General features: G+C 35.1%; 1 protein-coding gene across 1 annotated transcript; it reads left to right on the top strand.

Annotated features, from left to right (window-relative positions):
* Positions 1-14,648: 14,648 nt before the first annotated feature.
* Positions 14,649-16,337, top strand: LOC132614890 (AP2/ERF and B3 domain-containing transcription factor RAV1-like). Its single transcript, XM_060329448.1, has one exon. The coding sequence runs from the start codon at positions 15,000-15,002 to the stop codon at positions 16,119-16,121; it is 1,122 nt and encodes a 373-aa protein (XP_060185431.1). The 5' UTR covers positions 14,649-14,999; the 3' UTR covers positions 16,122-16,337.
* Positions 16,338-18,326: the final 1,989 nt, after the last annotated feature.

Here is an 18,326-nt window from a genome sequence, read left to right as displayed (position 1 = left end):
GGGTTCGGATCAAAGCAAGTTAGCTTATTTCCTAGATTAGCCAAAATACACCAATTGTTCCCCGGCAACGGCGCCATTTTGATAACGTCCAAATCCACCCTATTAATTAGAATGGGCACGGTCGTATGCAAATATAATTTACCCAACTATGAGTCGGGGTCGAATCCCACAGAGAACAATATGTAGGTGATTTAAGCAGATTAGGAATTATCACTAACAATAGCTATGCCCGAACGCATCAATGGTGGTTTTTTATAAGGTTTTGATAAAATACGGAAATATAAATTCTAATCTAGAAAGCAAGTAAATTGATCAATGGCAACAAGAATGGAAGGAGGGAAACTACTTCTCAAGTAACGATCCAATCTATTTCACGAATTGTAAATAATAGCAAGTTTATGTTATTTAGCCTCGGATAATGACTCTAAATTAACTTCTTCCGAAGATTAACTAGACTACCCAATTGAAGATCCCTCAAGCAATTAGGAGCATTAAGAACACCCGAATATGGCTACAAGTGGTATTGCCTATTCCTAGGTCAACTTCCATTAGATGAGGGTTAACGCCCCAAATTCATGTTAATTATCCTATCCCAACTCCGTTTTTCCTCTTCCGAGTTTCAAACAAAGTAAATGGGCGAGTTCAAAGGTTAGCTAATCCCTTGAAAACATTCATGAACAAGAATAATTAAAATAGCAAAAACTTACTTGATTAAGAACAATGCAAATGAATAAATAAGCACAACAAGAGTATCAATCTTAATTGTCACCAAGAGATTTCCATCAACAAGGATTAAAAAGAAGAGAGAACATTTTTGTAGGAACCCTAGCCTCCAACTTGTGGGAGCTGCCAAAGATACCTAATGTTTTGCCCTGATTTTCTATTTATATGAACTGGAATGGAAGAAATCGTCAAATCTCAAGTTCTGGTCGAAAATTGCCGAAAATCCTTCAACGCGATCGCGCCATGTGTCTGCGCGATCGCGTGGATGGCGTCAGCTCCACTTGGTTCCTTCAGCGCGATCGCGTGCAACTTCAGCGCGAACGCGTGGATTTAATATCGCGCGTGTGCGCGATCGCGTGGACTAGCAGCGCGAACGCGTATAGTTAATAGCGCGCGTAGGCGCGATCGCGTGGGATACCTGCGCGATCGCGCAGAGTATTTTTCCACGAATTTTTCCAGAACTTCCAGTTAATTCCAGTTTTGCAACTTTTTTGCTTGTTTTTTCCACACTTAGGCTCTAGGGACCTCGTATTACCTGAAACATGACAAAAACTACGTAAAATGACATAGACTTGCTTAAAAACAAGTAAAACTTATAGTTAAAAAGCATCGATTGTAGTGTAAAATCACGCCACATCACTCTCTTCTGTCATTGTTTCTTATCTTTAGTTTTGCATGTTATTTTATTTTATTTAAATGGTTTAACAAAATGCAAAAGAAAAGGGTATGTTATAGTAGAAATTATGCTTGTAACTTGTACGCTTGAGCTGATGTACCTATCTGAGCGTAATTTTTTCTACATAATATTTGTCTACGTAAACCGAAAAGACAAATAACCCGAACCGCAATCCAAAGTTATAAAACCGATCAAATGTTTAATTACTCTATTAATTGGACCGTGTAAATTGCAATACATCTACATTTACAACACAGTGACACCCGGAACCTCCAATTTCTGGATCCACCTCTGGTTATATAAGTGTACGAATTAGCTTTTAAATAAACCTAAATGCCTTTTTAATACAGAAAAGAGTGAAAATATTTAAATTTATTATTAGGATGCTTATATTTTTGCAGTTTTTTTTATGACCGTGCTTCGCGCGGCGGGTAGATTCACTAGTAGTATATTATGATAATGTACCGTGGGTCGATTTGCATTTATTCAACTTAGGATTACAGTGACTTATTTCCATCATCACAATAGTTATTAGAACTATTACTTTGGCAAATCAAAAACATCTAAATGATGAAATTATGAATTATCTCTTTTAGAGAGTTAACTGTTGTTAAGATAATAGAAGGGTAAAATAAGATGTACGACTCTTTTTTTTTTTTTTTTTTTTTTCTCACACCTCATTTGTTAAACTTACTTAAAGAAGTCGGACGTCCATAATACTATTGTCAATGTCAATTAGACCAATTTATTACATAATAATACGCATAATTAAGGTAATTATATGAAAATTGACCTTTTCATAATCTAAAGGAAAACTCAAGGGTGGAGCGAAACTATATATAATTAAATTATATTTTTACACTATTTCTCTGGCACCTGAAGCAAAACTATCTGATTGAAACAGTGCTGCTCCCAAACGCACACGCAAGTATACATGGTCGTACAAGTAATATAGGATTTCAAAGTCCAGATATTGTATCCACTGAGACTTAGATTTTATACAGTTCAACTAATTCAAATTCCGTTGCAACTATTCAAGAAGGTGACAATCAAAGTGTTTGTTGTGACTATACTAAAACTGAAAGTAAACAATTGTGTATGAGTGTTTTAGTGACTAAGAAACTTGTGACGAAGACTGTAAGGTTTATCAGATGAGAGAAAGTTTCAGGGTTGTGGCTTTCGACAATCCAGTTGATCTTCTGACAATTCTACCTATCTTATTTCCTGGGTTACTAGTTGACGGGTTAATTATAACGTTATGATATTTTTTGGTACTCACAAGCCTGTAGATGCTACGATAACGCCTATATGTCTATGGTCGCCAGAGGTAACAAGAACGCATTTACTTCTCCGTAACCAACTAAGTAGGGCTAAAGAGTATATTTATATCCTCAGTAGCGAAACGATTAAATCGAACAAATTCTATTTATTTTTATTACGTACGTGAATTCCCTCTTTCAAGTCCAACTCACGCACCACATATAGTGTCCAATTAGTGATCAAGTAACTAAACAATTAAGCACAAGAATAAATAAGCAACCCAAAATATGAAAATTTAATAGATAGAAATTGTCGCCAAACCAACTATCATGTCTTTCGCCACGACCCTAGAATTAAGAAGTTTAGCTACTCATGATTCTAGATGAAGAACAAGAATCCATGAATAATCTAGGGTTGAAAAGAAGAAAATAAAATAAACCTAGAGACAGAAAGTAAAGATGACGACTTACAAGTCTTAACAAAAATCCCAGCACATCATTAACAACTACTAAAACGTCTATTTATAGTCTAGGGTTTAAAACTAAAATAATTAGACCAAATCCTAATCAAAACGGCAGAACTGACATCATTCCTGCGTTACACCCGCGTCGCAGGTGCAACGCGGGTGTCCTCTAAGATTCCTAATTTTGCTTTGGTCCGAGACTATTTTTCGAGTCTTCTACCCGCGACACGGGTCTCACGCTTGGATGTCATTTCCACGACGCGGGCCTGACGCCTATGTTCCTTCGGTTGTCCAAAATTCTTCTAAGTGTCGCGAGATCCTCTTGTTAACTCATGCACGCAGAACCACCTCCACATTCAACCAAAACTACCCCGGTTCTTATCATTTGTCCTCATTGTACCTAAACACACAAAACATACCAACATAAGCACGAATACAACGATTCCATCATAGAAAATGCGATTAAAGTACTAAGAACGAGAGGTAAAGTGACACTAAATATAGATATTTGTGCCAAATATCAAACAGATAGATGAGAAGAAATAGAATGGCGTAGAATCACCTATCGTATTCACTGTCGATGGTGTCGCGCGGAGGAATTATCAGTGCTATTGAATCAGATTTTTGTTGACACCCAATTTTGTCCCTCCTTTATTTCAAATTATTTACTGGAGCTTCTAAATTATTTGACAAGCTAAACACTTTATTTTCACTATTATTTTTTATTTCTATTGCTCTCATTATTACTATCAACATTACGAGCATTACTGTATCACAAATTTTAAATGGTTCGTCATCGTTTCATTTTCGGGTTTGGACTCGTTAAATTAATTACAAGACAGTACTTTGTTAAATCCTTATTTTTTTTTCTACATATTAATTGTCTTCACATAGTATATATGGTACTAGTTATTAAATTAGAAGCCCAAAAAATAACTAAATTAAAGGAAGAAAAGGGCCAAATTCGGATTTCACCCAGCCCACACTTTAATTAATCAAACTAGCCCATTACCCATTCCTACCCGACCAGCCCAAATAATTCCCCTACCCGGTCCAGCCCAACACCTCACCCGACCCGGTCCAGCCCAATCTCCTTATTCTTTTCCTAATCCCTACCTTTCTTTCTCTTTCTCTTTCCCTTTTTTTTCCAGCCACCCCTCTCTCTCTACCCTACACTCCCACTCACCGCCGCACCCCGCTCCTCTCCACTCACCGCCGCTACCCCACTCCTCTGCTCCTCTCCACTCACCCACGCTCCTCTCTCCTCAAATTCCCCCATAAAAGGGAACATTTCGACCTTCTTTCAGGACACGATTTTTTTGAGCAAAAACCTAATCGACTTTAGACAATCACAAGATCTGGAACCCCAAAATTCCCCTATAAAACACAAGTTCTAATCGCCTCAAATTTTCCAGAAATCCTTAGATTTTACAACTTTCATTCGTTCGATTATCGTTCTAACTTTAAGACCGTTAAACATTCGTTCTTTCTTGGTGGACTTTGACCACGACAGAGATTTGCGGATTCATTTGTGTCGAGTCCTAATCTGTTCCCAACGAGAGTAGATTCGAGACCCCGACGACCCCCGTTCACTGTACCACAAAAGGGTAAATTTCTTCTTCAGCTTAGTTTATTTTCATTCTAGTAGTTTAGTTTGTTTATGAGTTTTGTGTGATTTGATTTAGTAGTAATTTCGTTAATTTAGGCAGTTTACTGTGTTAGTGTAATTGAAGAGTTTTGTGCTGGTAATTAAGTAGTGTTATGCATGTTTTAATTCCTGATTAACCATACCAAGATGCTGGTAGTTGGTTTATCATAATTGATGTTGGTTAATTGAAATCTCTATTAGTCGACAATGTCGTAGCTGCTTGTTTAAATTGATATGATTTGTGCTGGCTGATCAGTTTGAGATTTGTGTGGGTCGACAAGGTCGTGGTCGTTTGTCTAAAATGATAGGATTATCGTTGAATGGCTAGTTTGAGACTTAGGATTAGTCTACCATGTCATTGCTGCATAGTCGAATTTGATTAATGCCAGATGATAGTGGCTTGTCTGTTGGTTGTAATTTCCTCCAGTTTACATCGCCATGACTGTTTGTTAAAATGGAATCTGATCAATGTTAAAGGGTTGGTTTGAGGTTCACACTAGTTCGTATTGTCATAATCAACTGTCATAAGTTGAACATGATTAGTATTGAACCAGAACTTTGCAATTTTTGCTAGCCTACACTGATATAAGTTATCTGCTTTAAGTCTGGATATGGTCAGTGCTGAGCATAAGCTTCATGATATGCTGTTAATCTTTTTTGTTCTTATTGTTTCTTTCATCTAGATATGACTGATGCCATATGAACTTCTGGTCTGATTTTGAGCTTGCATTACTGTTGTTGTTCAGATTAAATGTGATTAGCCAATAATAGGATCTCATATCAGTAGTAAAGGCCCAAGTCATGAATGTTCGCCTGGATGGACATGGAACAACATCAGTGCAAGTCTGTTTAATTCTGAATCATAGATGATTGTTGAGTCACCCTGACCAATCTTTACTGTTAACCAATGCGAACTTGCATAATTTGAACTATTGCAAATATGCCATGAAAACATTTCCAAACAGCATTGATAATGACCTAATAAACTATGCCTTGATGTGCCTTTCCTTTATAAAAGCATAACTGTTCTTCACATACTTACTTGTTCAATTGTCATGTTGTCTTAATGGAACAATTGCATACTTGACTCTATGCTTATTATGCACTGTTTAACTCCCTCTGTAATCCCTAGACTATGTGTACTGCATCCCTTTTGTCTTGAGCTGTTAGTAACCAGATTTCTTATACAAGAGTATGAAATTTGTAAGTTTTCACATTCTTGATTGCATTTAGGAACCTTGTATTATGAACTATGCCTAGACTGCTATTCTGTCAGCCTTCTGTGGTGATTCCTTAATTTGGCAAAAGTTGTTAAGGCTTACATAGGCATGAGAATAGATTGTGTTCCTCTAAGGTCTAGGTGGCATGACATTGAGTTTTTTTTTTTTTTTAATCTTCCCAATAAGTGGGGTCGTATGGTTGTCTTGTTGTGTTGCTTGAACTTGTTCTTTTGATAATTGGTTGCTGGTTCAGCCTATGTGTGCTTGTCACTTACAAACATCTTCAAAAACCAAAATCTGCACTCATTTGTTGGTTTACCACTCTCCCTGTTTCTAGACATGCCATCATGTGCCATTGAATGAATTTTGCATAACCCCTCCCCTTCAAACATGCTGATTTCTTTCATCTTAGCTGCTGCATACCCATGCTACTCTGTGCTACTGTTTCCTTCTGACTTTTGCATGACACTCCTTTTTTTTTTTGTTTTCTTGTGTGCTCTCTCCTCTCCTGCTTCTTATCCTAGTTAAGACACTCTGAATGTTTGTTCTGTGTAGTCATATGGTCTCCAAGACATTTCATCTTGCTTATTTGTGACCTGCATTTGATCAGGCATCCTATGTCTAGAAATCTTTTCCCCAACTGTTCTTCTTCTCTTTTGTTTCTCTGAACAGAAACTGCTCAACCTTCTGCCCAATTCTCATGAGTTGGTTGTTTTACTTATCTCTTGTTGCACCATGGTCCTCCTCATTCCCTTTCCTCTTAAGGTGTTTATGTCATCTATACTTGATACATAAGAATGAATCTGAATTTTGACATAATATTTTCCTGTACTCCAGTTTACTTTGATCACTTACAAGACTATGCTAATGTGTAAGTGTTGAACATGTGTATGGTATTCTTCTGTTTTGAAATGGGATTTTCCCTGTGCAAATCTGTCTCCTTCTAAACCTCTGAACTAAACATAGGCTAGACTAAAGGTGTTGCAAACAGTAGGAGCTATCTGTAATTTTGCTTGATTGCTACAGTTTAACCTTTAAACTTAAGATCATATTGTACTCTCAAATTTCTGTCAACTTAAGTGATACAATTGTTACTTGTGCCTTGCCCTGTTAACAACCCAAATTAATTAATTCCCTGCACTAATTCTGTTGTTACTGTTTGCGTATTTGTGTATATGGAAGAATGATATCGCCCTCTCTGTCCTGCCCCCCTGTCGTTTGATATTTTGGGAATTTAGCTTAGTGAAAATATGATGACAGTTGCTGTTGGGCAGAAGCAAGCATTGGTGTCTTTTCTTTTATCTGAAAGTTGTATGATTAGTATCGTGGTCAATTTTGTGAAGTTCAGTGTCACTGCTAATAGCTGCTGTCTCCTAGGCATGTTTGTAGTTAATGTTGTTCATTGACACTGCTGTGCAGATGCAGTTTGCCATGGCATATTGTGCAGTTTTTCCTGTATTGTTCATTGCCAGTTCTTTTATGTGCATTAGTATGGGATGCAGCCAATTAGTTTTGTGGAGTACACTGCCATTACTGTGCAAGTTTGCCTATTTTCTAGTGTTTGTGTTGCCTCTTATTTTGTGGTTATCCCATCCTGCAATTTAAGGGATTGGAGAGTCATTTCCCTCTTGGATAGTTTAGACTACAATTTATCCATGCTTAAACATCTTCATGACTAAAACAAGACAAATGGTTCATTGCATGTCATTTTTATACTGGTCATGAGTTTTCCACCGTCGATAAATGTTCGTATTATGTCAAAGTGCACCATTATATATGTGCGTACTGATATTGAACTAATGCGAAACCCTTCTACTCTCCTTCTTCCTCTTTGCTATTATGCTACTGCTATGCGATATACATGGCATATACACCATATACACAAGCTACTGATTTTTTTTAGTTTACATTTTATATGCTTAACCTTATTCATTGATAATATACTAATCATTTTCTTTTGTTCTTATGCATGAACATGACATACGAGTCCGAGGGGACTCGCCTTCTCCCGTATCCGATGTTGGGCTAAAAGCCCAACGTAACAACATGACCTCTTTACTGTCCAGCCTCTGTCCGTAGCACAAATAGAAAACAAGAATCTGGGCCGAAGCCAATAAACAGGGACAACCCACAGCAGCAATACAAAGGAATTTATTGGGCCTAAGCCCAATAAACGTGAACAGTTCAGCAGTTGAGCCCATAATAAATGGGCCAAACTCATTTATTCTTCTACTCTCTTCCTTATTTTATGGTTGTGTATTTTTTCTTTGCTTTGTATGACTAACATCTTATTTTATTAACTTAGATAAATTCTAGTGTATTAAGGGTTGTAGTTTAGTAATGGGTAGTTAATTCCACAAGTTTATATTCACTTCTAATTATGTTCTAAACTATTTATGGTATCTATAACATTTATTCGAGTAATTGATTTTCAAATGGCATGCCTACACATTCTTGGGTTAAAGGAATCATTTTTCATTCTTACCATCTTAGGATTTTCAAAACATCACAAATTATACACTAAGGTTAGCTTATTTGGAGAAATAAAAAGGCAAGCTAGTTCTGTGGATAACTTCTTCACTTTAGCTTTTTTTTTTTCAACGCTTGGAACATATATTTGCTAAAATAATCTTTACATAGTCTATATTGAATTAATAGTCTTTTGTAAGTCTTACTTTTAAATAGCATTCAAAATCTTCTTTTATACAAATAACTGTTTTTTTTTTCTACAAGTCCTCTTTTAAATAGCATTCTTACAGGTCTATCTATAACTTTAGCCACATTTACAAAGCTACGTTCTTTTTCTATAATACTATATTTACACTTAGCCTAACTAATCATAAGTCCGGTCGGTTAACCATTGTTAATGGGTCTTAAAGGGTGCCTAATACCTTCCCTTTAGACTAATTGAACCCTTACTCAGATCTTTTGATTTCGTAGACTTTAAAATAAAATCAACTTTAGATAATTACTTTAACTAACTTTAGGTGTCCTAATTCACCGTAAATAATTAGGTGGCGGCTCCTTAACATACACGAAAAAGAGGAATCACCAATATGTTGTACTCTACTTTAACCCGATTAAAATGGGGTATGACAATTTTATTAACCTCAAGAGGCACTAATCTCCAATGACAAATACCTATTTGCGCGAAGCCAACCTATGATTAGAAAGAAAGAAGCAGGAACAAAAATAAAAGAAGAAATCAAAATCGCGAATCTCACATATTATACCAAGTTAATACCGTTACAAATATTTATTTTAAATTATCTATTAATTATATTAAATAAAATTATATATCTGCAATGACCTAATAAGTGATCTTATTCATATAATTTTTTGTTTATATTGTCCACGCACAAAACTTAAATATAAATAACAAGGAACTGATTAGCTAGACTTTAGACCTAGTCAATGCCTCCTTAAATAAGTTATACAATTGACTAGGAGCCCGTTTGGATTGGCTTATAAGTTGCTTATAAGTTACTTATAAGCTGTTTTCAACTTTTTTGAGTGTTTGGCTGGCCAGCTTAAAGTCATTTTGTGCTTAAAATAAGCTCAAAAAAATAATTGGGCCTATTTGACTTAGCTTATCTAAAGCAGTTTATAAGCTGAAAACAGCTTATAAGCCAAAAAAAATAAGTTAGACTACCCCAACTTATTTTTTTTAGCTTATAAGCTGCAAACAGCTTATAGGCATAAGCCCATCCAAACAGGCTCTAGGTCACTAGGCCGACTAAATGTGATATTGCATAATTATTGGGGAGGAAAATTAAATGTTTTCAAATTTATAAATAGCTCTGAAGTGTCTTGACCTAGTCAGTGCTTCCTCCAATAAGCTATTCAATTGACTAAGTTGGCTTTAATGTAAAACAGCAAAATTGCTGGGGAAGAAATGAATCTTCATATTTGTAACCAGATTACAAGGTGTTAACTGTTTAGACTCAGTCAATGACTCCTCAAATAAGCTTCTAATGATATCATCTTCGAATTCTCTTCCTTTGTTTTCCTTTACTTTTTAGCAAAGGAATAAAGGAATAAGTAAAAGAAAAAGGACTTATTGGATTGGTATATACACCAAAACATGCTAAATATATCATGATTAAGTAAAAACTAAGTTAAGAATATGTGTCAGTTAACCATGCTTAAATTATATCATATATGAAGGAAATAATTCGTGTATAATTAGTTCTTATATTATAATTTCGGTATAATTTATTTTAGAAAGAGTACCATCAAGCATTGTGGTGAAATGTATAAGATTCATTTACTCTTAAGTAGCGATCTCGAATTCGAGCCCTAAAAAAAAATTAAAAAAATCACATTTTATCAATGAAGAACGGCCTCATGTGACGAACCAACATATTCATTCACACTAGCGTAAGTGATGGCAGCAATTAAGGGACACAAAATTATACCTAGTCTGTAGCTCAACTCCAAGTGTACCATAAATATGCAGTCAGGAGCGGATCCACCCTCTGGGGTGGGGTGGCATGACACCCCCTAAATTAATAATTTTTTTGTGTATTTATGTTGTAATTTGCTTAAATTAGGTTAAATATTTGATCCCGCCACCCCAGTCGTAAATTAGACAAAGGTGTCATGGCTGGTAGACACAAGTTTGAATCTATCTTAAACATTTTTCGAATCTTGTTTTTCTTTGTGCTTTTTACTTCCTTTGTACTATTAATTCCCTTTTCGGCTCTCCTAATTTTCTATTTATCTTTTTATTATTTATATTGTCTTTCCTCCTTTTTATTATTTTATTTGTGATCTCTAGCGAGAACACACAAATAAAAACTTCAAAATCCCTTAAATTAAATGTTTCTCTTAATCTTAAATCCGTGTGTATTTAAATTGAAAAACTTGGGTCTCAATGAAATTTTGGATTGAGATCAAAATTCATTTTTTTTTTTTATAATTTCTTTTGTTTATTACTCCCTCCGTCCATGTTTACTTGTCTATATTTGATTTGAGACACTCTTAATAAGCAATAAATAAAATGAGAAATGAATTGGAGTACTTAATAATAAGGGTAAAATAGGTATAAAATGGTAAATTATGTCTTGATTTTTCAAACTATATAACTTACAAGTAAAAGTGGACATACATTTTTAGTAAAATGGACAAATAAAATGGACGGAGGGAGTGTATTATAAAAATTTATGCTATTCTATAATTGTTAAATTCAATACTACTTAAATTGTGATCGAAATTTCATAAGCACTGCTTAGAAAAAATAAGAAATTTATGATTTATTTTTGAAAACTTGTAGTTTATCTAATTCCAATTTACTTATGGGGTGTATTTACCTATTGAAGAATTTTTCTATTGTTTTTCTTATTTTGATTGGTATAATTCCCTTATTAAAGATGTTATTTTACTTGTGCAAATTTATTTTTTAATATACATAAGAGATGCAAGTCCCTTGATGAAAATGTTGATTTTAATTATGTTGTTAATGGGTGTAATTCTTTGTTTAAGATGCTAATTATGTTCGTTTCTTGATTTTTGAGATGTAATTTCATATTTGCAAATTAAAAAAAAACCTATTATGTTTAATCGAATAAACTAAAAAGAGATGGACCCGATCTCAATACACGTTCCTAACAAGATGTACATTGAAAAAATTGTGGCACTCGCCGCCTTCAAATCCTAGATCCGCCTCTGTATGCGGTCAATCCACATGCATAAGCTTTATTAGGCTTTTTGTAGTTTAAATAATCAAATATATGTGAGACCGAACACTAAAAACAATTGACAATCTGAAGAAGAAAACAAAAACAACAGTTAGAAATTAGAACTAAGAAATTAGATAGTTAATCGCAAAAATTGTGGAATTGAAGGGTTAACTTACTTGGCGAATTCTGTAACTCGCTTGGTGAATTCTGTGTCTTTCACAATTGAGTTGGAATTAAAGGTTCAAATTCATTAGTAGCATAGCATTTTCTTTCTCTTCCCTTGTCTTTCTCCCTCCAGGGCATTTATAAAAAGATTATTACAAGTATATACAATTAGTTATTACAAGTGTATACAAGTAGATTATACGTATATAATAAGACAAGCAAGGGAATCTTGAAATGGGACCAGTAAGACAAATTGGAAGTCGCCAATGGTGTCTAACGCACTTGGTTTATCGATCAATTTTTTTTTATTATTATGTGTTTTAATAATGATTCTTTCCGTATATAATCATCCATTTTCTAATGCACTCAGTCCTGATTTTCAATCAAAAGTCTTGAATCAATAACTGTTTGCAATAAGTCAAAAATTTAATTTAAAATAAGAATAAAAAACGTAAATTTTATTCTCAACTTATCTCGAAAAGTCAGTTAGGCATTTTAATTTTGTGGGCGACCCTCCATCCTTGTTTGAAGATTTTTTTAAAAAAAAAAAAAAAAAAAGGGTTGACCGAAGTAGAATGGCAAAGCCACCTTGGACAAGAGGATTTAACAGACACACCTTTATGAAAAAAAAAATACATAAATAGGTCAGTTTTTTTTTTATATACCGCGTGTTTATATTCTTTATATTCTAAATCCTTTTAGTGAAAATTCTTATTGCATTACCGTGTAGAACTAACATAAAAACTATATTTAAACTCAGTGTCCTGTAAAATAAGTATGACCTAACATTAAGTGGAGTGAAGTGGAGGGAGTAACAAGGTTGAATCTAGTAAATAAAGACAAAATGAAGATGGATGGAACGAATCAAATCCTACCAGGTAAGATTTTATGGGGAAAATTCTTGTTGGATGTGTTTATTCAAGTCCATCCATCCTCTCATCTAACATTTGCCCATGCATGATACCTCCCATCCTATTGGGAAGCTGAAATCAGGGGAAAATACATCAAAGTACTGACAAAATGTATAAATTTACTCTAAAAAAATGTCCATTTGTATCTTATTTGATGCTCATAGGGCAGCTTGCTATACAAAAAATCCTACGTTTATGCATGATCGGAAAAAGAATCGCATCTTAAGGATATATGATGTAGACGTAATCTAGGGGTGTCAAATGGGAGGGTTGGGCTGAAATTGGACATTGTCAAAACGGGTTGAGTTAATAAATAAACGGGTCATTGACCTGTCCAAAGTTACTTGGGCTGAAACAGATTGGATTGCAATGCGTTAAAAACTGATTCATAACCCAACCTGCCTAATACTATGTTTTAAATTATTTGTGACGTAAACTACAAATCACACGGATATAATTTTATTATTGTTCCAAGCCCCCTCATCTTATCTAATGCTGATATTACATCAAAATCTTTTCTATTATTTTGTTGTTGCTTTTAAAGCATCATCTCATTCCAGATAAACTTCAAGAAAAGGAAGGATGCCCAATACCATTCTTATTGATCAGCAGCAGCTAGCACCAAAGCTCAGGGGGGATGAACTTACACATGGTCCACTCACATGTGAACACCACCAACTTGATGATATATCTAGCTAGCCCCACCTATCATATATATATAGAGAGAGAGCCCACAACACGTACATTCGTGTTAATTTTGTGATATTGTCGGTGTCAGAATTAATTTATGTACATTTCGATTATTCATTACGTATTTGGTACTTCTAATTAATGTATTGAATAACTCTGTTCTCCAAAGTTTTTGGTTAAAATCTTCTCCTCGCCTGTGCCCCTGCACCCCTCTTCCAATTCAAACAATATTTAACTCAACAATTAGAGAATTATTCAAAATTTTAATATGTGGATACAAAGTTCCACTGTCCACTAGCTTTAAAATGATAAAGTACTCCCTCCGTTTTAATTTGTGTATTTTAAAAAAATATTGTCATTTTCTATATTTAATAATGCATTAATTCAATATTTTTAGGAATAATATAATGTGCATGCTCAAGACTACAAGTTTGATACGTTATAAACATTTTTAATTTGAGATTACAAGATTTAATTTATTTTTTTTTAACTTTCTTAGGCCCCGTTTGTCCATAGATACCAAAAAGAAATTCATTTTTTTTTTAAATTTTGGAGTTGGAGTTGGAGTTGTGTTTGACCATAGTTTTTGAAATTGTAGTTTTTGGTGAAATGTAGTTGTAAAAAAGTGGGAAAAAAAATTAAAAATAATTTTTTTAAGTTTTTGGTATTTTGGAATACAACTTCAAGTTGTATACGAAATTCTCATGGTCAAACGCTGATTCCGGAAAAAAGTGAAAAAAAAATTCCGAAATAAAGTAAATAATTCTTATGGCCAAACAGGGGCTTAATTTTGAGCCCATCAAACTAAGATGCAAAAATAAAATGGATAGCTAGAGTACGTCAAATATCATATATTTTTTATTGTTTCATTGAAATCATGAATTTGTACGTTGGTATAAATATGTATTATGCCACCAACCTCACCCCACTGTATATACGTACACCATATATTAGTTATTTACCCACCCAACTCCTCATCCTCAACAATATATACCCCATGTTTAGTACATACCACTCAATTCCTCCCCCACCCCCACCCTACCATCTTTGAATCTTCCCAGTCCTTTTAACTTATTGGCTTCTGGTTGACCCACAATACCCACGTCTTAATATCTTCAAAAACAATACTAATAATATCAAAAAACTATAAACAATTTGCATGACCAGTTGTATTAAACAATATGCTGCAGACAAAACTTAGGCAGATTTCTTATATATATAGGCATTCAACGATTTCATCTATCAACAACCCCAATTCACACTTCTTTAGCTCTCTCTCTCTCTCTCTCTTTATCTTCCTCTCTTTTGCAAAATGAAATTCCTCAAACTTCACATTTTACAAACACTCTCTTCTTTCTCATATTAAACACAACAAGAAACTAAATATATCACTGCAGAAAAAAAATTAAAATTAGTTACGAACCTCCTGGCTAATCTGCACTAAATTGCTCATAGCCAACAGAATTATTTGATAATCTACTTATCCATCACTAAAAAGCAACAGATTTTGCTGTTTAGCTACAAAATTTATCTGTCGCTAATTCCTGTTTTTTCAGTACTGAATGGACGGAAGTTGCATGGATCAAGAGATCAGCACAATTAGTGATTCTTCATCAATTGCTCCGTCACTAACATCAACTTTTCCGGCGAGTTTGCACCGAATGGGAAGTGGAGGCAGCGTTATAATAGACGCAGAATTAAATGGTATAGAAGCAGAGTCCAAGAATACTAATAAGCTTCCTTCTTCAAGATTCAAAGGTGTAGTCCCTCAGCCAAATGGTCGATGGGGTGCACAAATATACGAGAAACATCAAAGAATTTGGCTTGGAACTTTCAACAATGAAGATGAAGCAGCAAAAGCTTATGATATCGCCGCACAGAGATTCCGTGGCAGAGACGCCGTAACGAATTTCAAGCCCTTGTTTGATAATAGCAAAAAAGAGGAAATTGAGATTGAGATATCGTTTTTGAATTCTCGTTCTAAGGCAGAAATCGTCGACATGCTACGTAAACACACGTATAGTGACGAACTTGAACATATGAAAAAGGTTTATACTTTCGAGAATAATGGAAAAATTAGTGGGACGACTTTTTCATTTAATAATGAAAAAGTCACGAACAGAGCTCGTGAACTGCTTTTTGAAAAAGCAGTTACACCGAGCGATGTGGGAAAGCTTAATAGGCTTGTGATTCCCAAACAACACGCAGAGAGATATTTCCCTTTGAGGGAAAATGGGGATAGTAGTACTTCTAAAGGGGTGTTGTTAAATTTGGAAGATATGAATGGGAAAGTTTGGAGATTTCGATATTCGTATTGGAATAGTAGCCAAAGTTACGTACTAACTAAAGGGTGGAGTCGTTTTGTTAAGGAGAAAAAGTTGAAGGCAGGAGATATTGTTAGTTTTGAACGATCTACTGGAGTTGGAGTTGATGATAAGCGGCTTTATATTGACTGGAAGGCTAGAAAATCTAGCGATCCGGTTTTGGATAAAATACAAGTTCAAGTTGAGCCAGTAAAAATGGTGAGATTATTTGGAGTTAATATATGCAAGGTACAAGATGTTAGTGGTGATGCTGTTGAAAATAATTGCAATAGTGGCGGTGGTGGCAAAAGAATGAGGGAGATGGAGTTGTTGGCATTTGAGTGTAGCAAGAAACAAAGGGTTATAATTGATGCCTTGTGAACACTAACTATATTTTTCTTTTGTTTGTAATTTTTTTTCTTTTTTTTTTCTTTTTGTACTTCAAGCTGGCTCTTAGATTCTCCAATTGCTAACTTTCAATTGTACATTAGTATTATTATTAGAAAAAGGATGGCTCCAAAGGAGAGCTCATCTCAATTATTATGAAAACACACATGAAAGAAGGAAAAGGAAATAGAGACAAGAAATTAATTTTTATATGTGAGTCTCTAGCTTATTATGTTCAAGATTTTGAACTCTCTTGATCTTATGTCTTTCAAGTTTCACGAGTTTGGGGAATACCATGCTTTACGTTTTTAGGTGTTCTTCTTGATCTACCAAAAGGATCTCTATGATACCCTACATATGACATCTTTTTCTCTCACATGCGCACTCACATTCATTAATTAGATTAAGAATCTTAAGGGTGAGTCATTTGATGTTTTGGGCTGGTGAGTGATTATTGTGTAAAGGCAAAAGGGAATTTGATCAGTTCTATTACCTCACTATTAACTCTACATGTTTCTCCCATCGACATTCAGTGAAAAAATTATTCTATAAAACATGATTTTACCACTTTCTTCCCACCGAATCAGCTCACTGGAAAAACGCATGGTGGAAAACAGGTTCTCATTCAAACGCTAGGAAACTTTCTAATTTTTTCGTGTGAAAACACTACTACTATTTAGGTTTTTCTCACCGACATTCAGTGAGAAATAGCCACTGAACATTTTTCAGTGGGAAATATTTTTTTGGTAGTGCAAAAAGATAGAAACTAGCGACGTATAAATTCTGTAGCTAAATAATAAGATCCGTTGCTAATCCTATTTAGCAACGGATTGTTAAAAAAATCTATTAGCTATGAGTAATAGACGAATTAATAACGAAATTCGTAACTTATTTCAATATATTTTGTAGCACATGCATTTTATACACAGCTTTCGAGCAACTAGAACCATGTAAATAGGACTTTAAGCACTTTCAGGTCATTCATACTTCTTTTTTTTTCCTAATCTTTTACATACATTTAAAAAGTTGAGTGATGAAATGTCGAGCCCTCTGGTTCATTAGCTATTTAATTGACGTAGACTAATCAAGTGCTAAGCTTTAATAAGTAGGGACAATAACGAACATATGAATTAGGATAATTAATGGAATGCTTGAAATAGGCACATTATATATAGTTATTTACCACTTAATTAAATCAGCGTTGACGAAGGAAAAAAGGGGGTGAGAGAAAACTTTAGAGCTTAATGCTGACGGTGTCCTATTTTTTCACACTATCAGTATAGCTGCGTCATCGCCTGACGGGGTGGCGGGTGGGGTGGGGAGGTAGGAAAGACCAAGACAGAGTACTTGGAGTGTAAGTTCAGTGAAGCACCTCAAGAGGCTGGCTTGGAAGTGAGGCTTGGTACCCAGGCCATCCAAAAGAAAAGTAGTTTCAAGTACCTTGGGTCTATTGTGCAAGACAGCGGGGAGATTGACGATGATGTCACACATCGGATTGGGGCAGGGTGGATGAAATGGAGGCTTGCTTCCGGAGTGCTATGTGACAAGAAGGTGCCACCAAAACTTAAGGGCAAGTTCTACAAAGTGGTGGTTAGACCGACTATGTTGTATGGAGAGAAGTGTTGGCCAGTTAAGATCTCTCACATTTAAAAGATGAAAGTTGCTGAGATGAGAATGTTGAGATGGATGTGTGGCCACACCAGGAGTGACAGGATTAGGAATGAGCATATTCGGGATAAGGTGGGGGTGGCCTCGGTGGAAGACAAGATGCGAGAAGCGAGAAGCGAGATTGAGATGGTTTGGGCATGTGAAGAGGAGAGACACAGATGCCCCAGTGTGGAGGTGTGAGAGGTTGGCTATGGATGGTTTCAGACGAGGTAGGGGTAGGCCGAAGAGGTATTGGGGAGAAGTAATTAGACACGACATGGCGCAATTACAGCTTACCGAGGACATGACCTTAGATGGGAGGGTTTGGAGGACCCAAATTAAGGTAGAAGGCTAGTAGATAGTCTCGTTTTCCGTTCTTATTAGTAGTCGCATTAGCGCAATATAATTTTTTGTGCTCAGATTTCTGCTATTATCTGTTATTTCCTGTGCTTTGATTATCCTGTGTTATCTGTGTCGCTTGCATTATTTCATTTCGTATCGCTTTGAATCTCTTAACCTTATCTGACTTCTTTTTATGCTTTTACTGAGCCG

The sequence above is a fragment of the Lycium barbarum genome, chromosome 10, assembly GCF_019175385.1.
Source record: "Lycium barbarum isolate Lr01 chromosome 10, ASM1917538v2, whole genome shotgun sequence".
NCBI lineage: Eukaryota > Viridiplantae > Streptophyta > Magnoliopsida > Solanales > Solanaceae > Lycium > Lycium barbarum.
This window is presented reverse-complemented; position numbering and strand designations above follow the sequence as displayed.

Excerpts from the sequence above, each read along its gene's own strand:
- LOC132614890 (XM_060329448.1), top strand. The coding sequence starts at position 15,000 with ATGGACGGAAGTTGCATGGATCAAGAGATCAGCACAATTAGTGATTCT.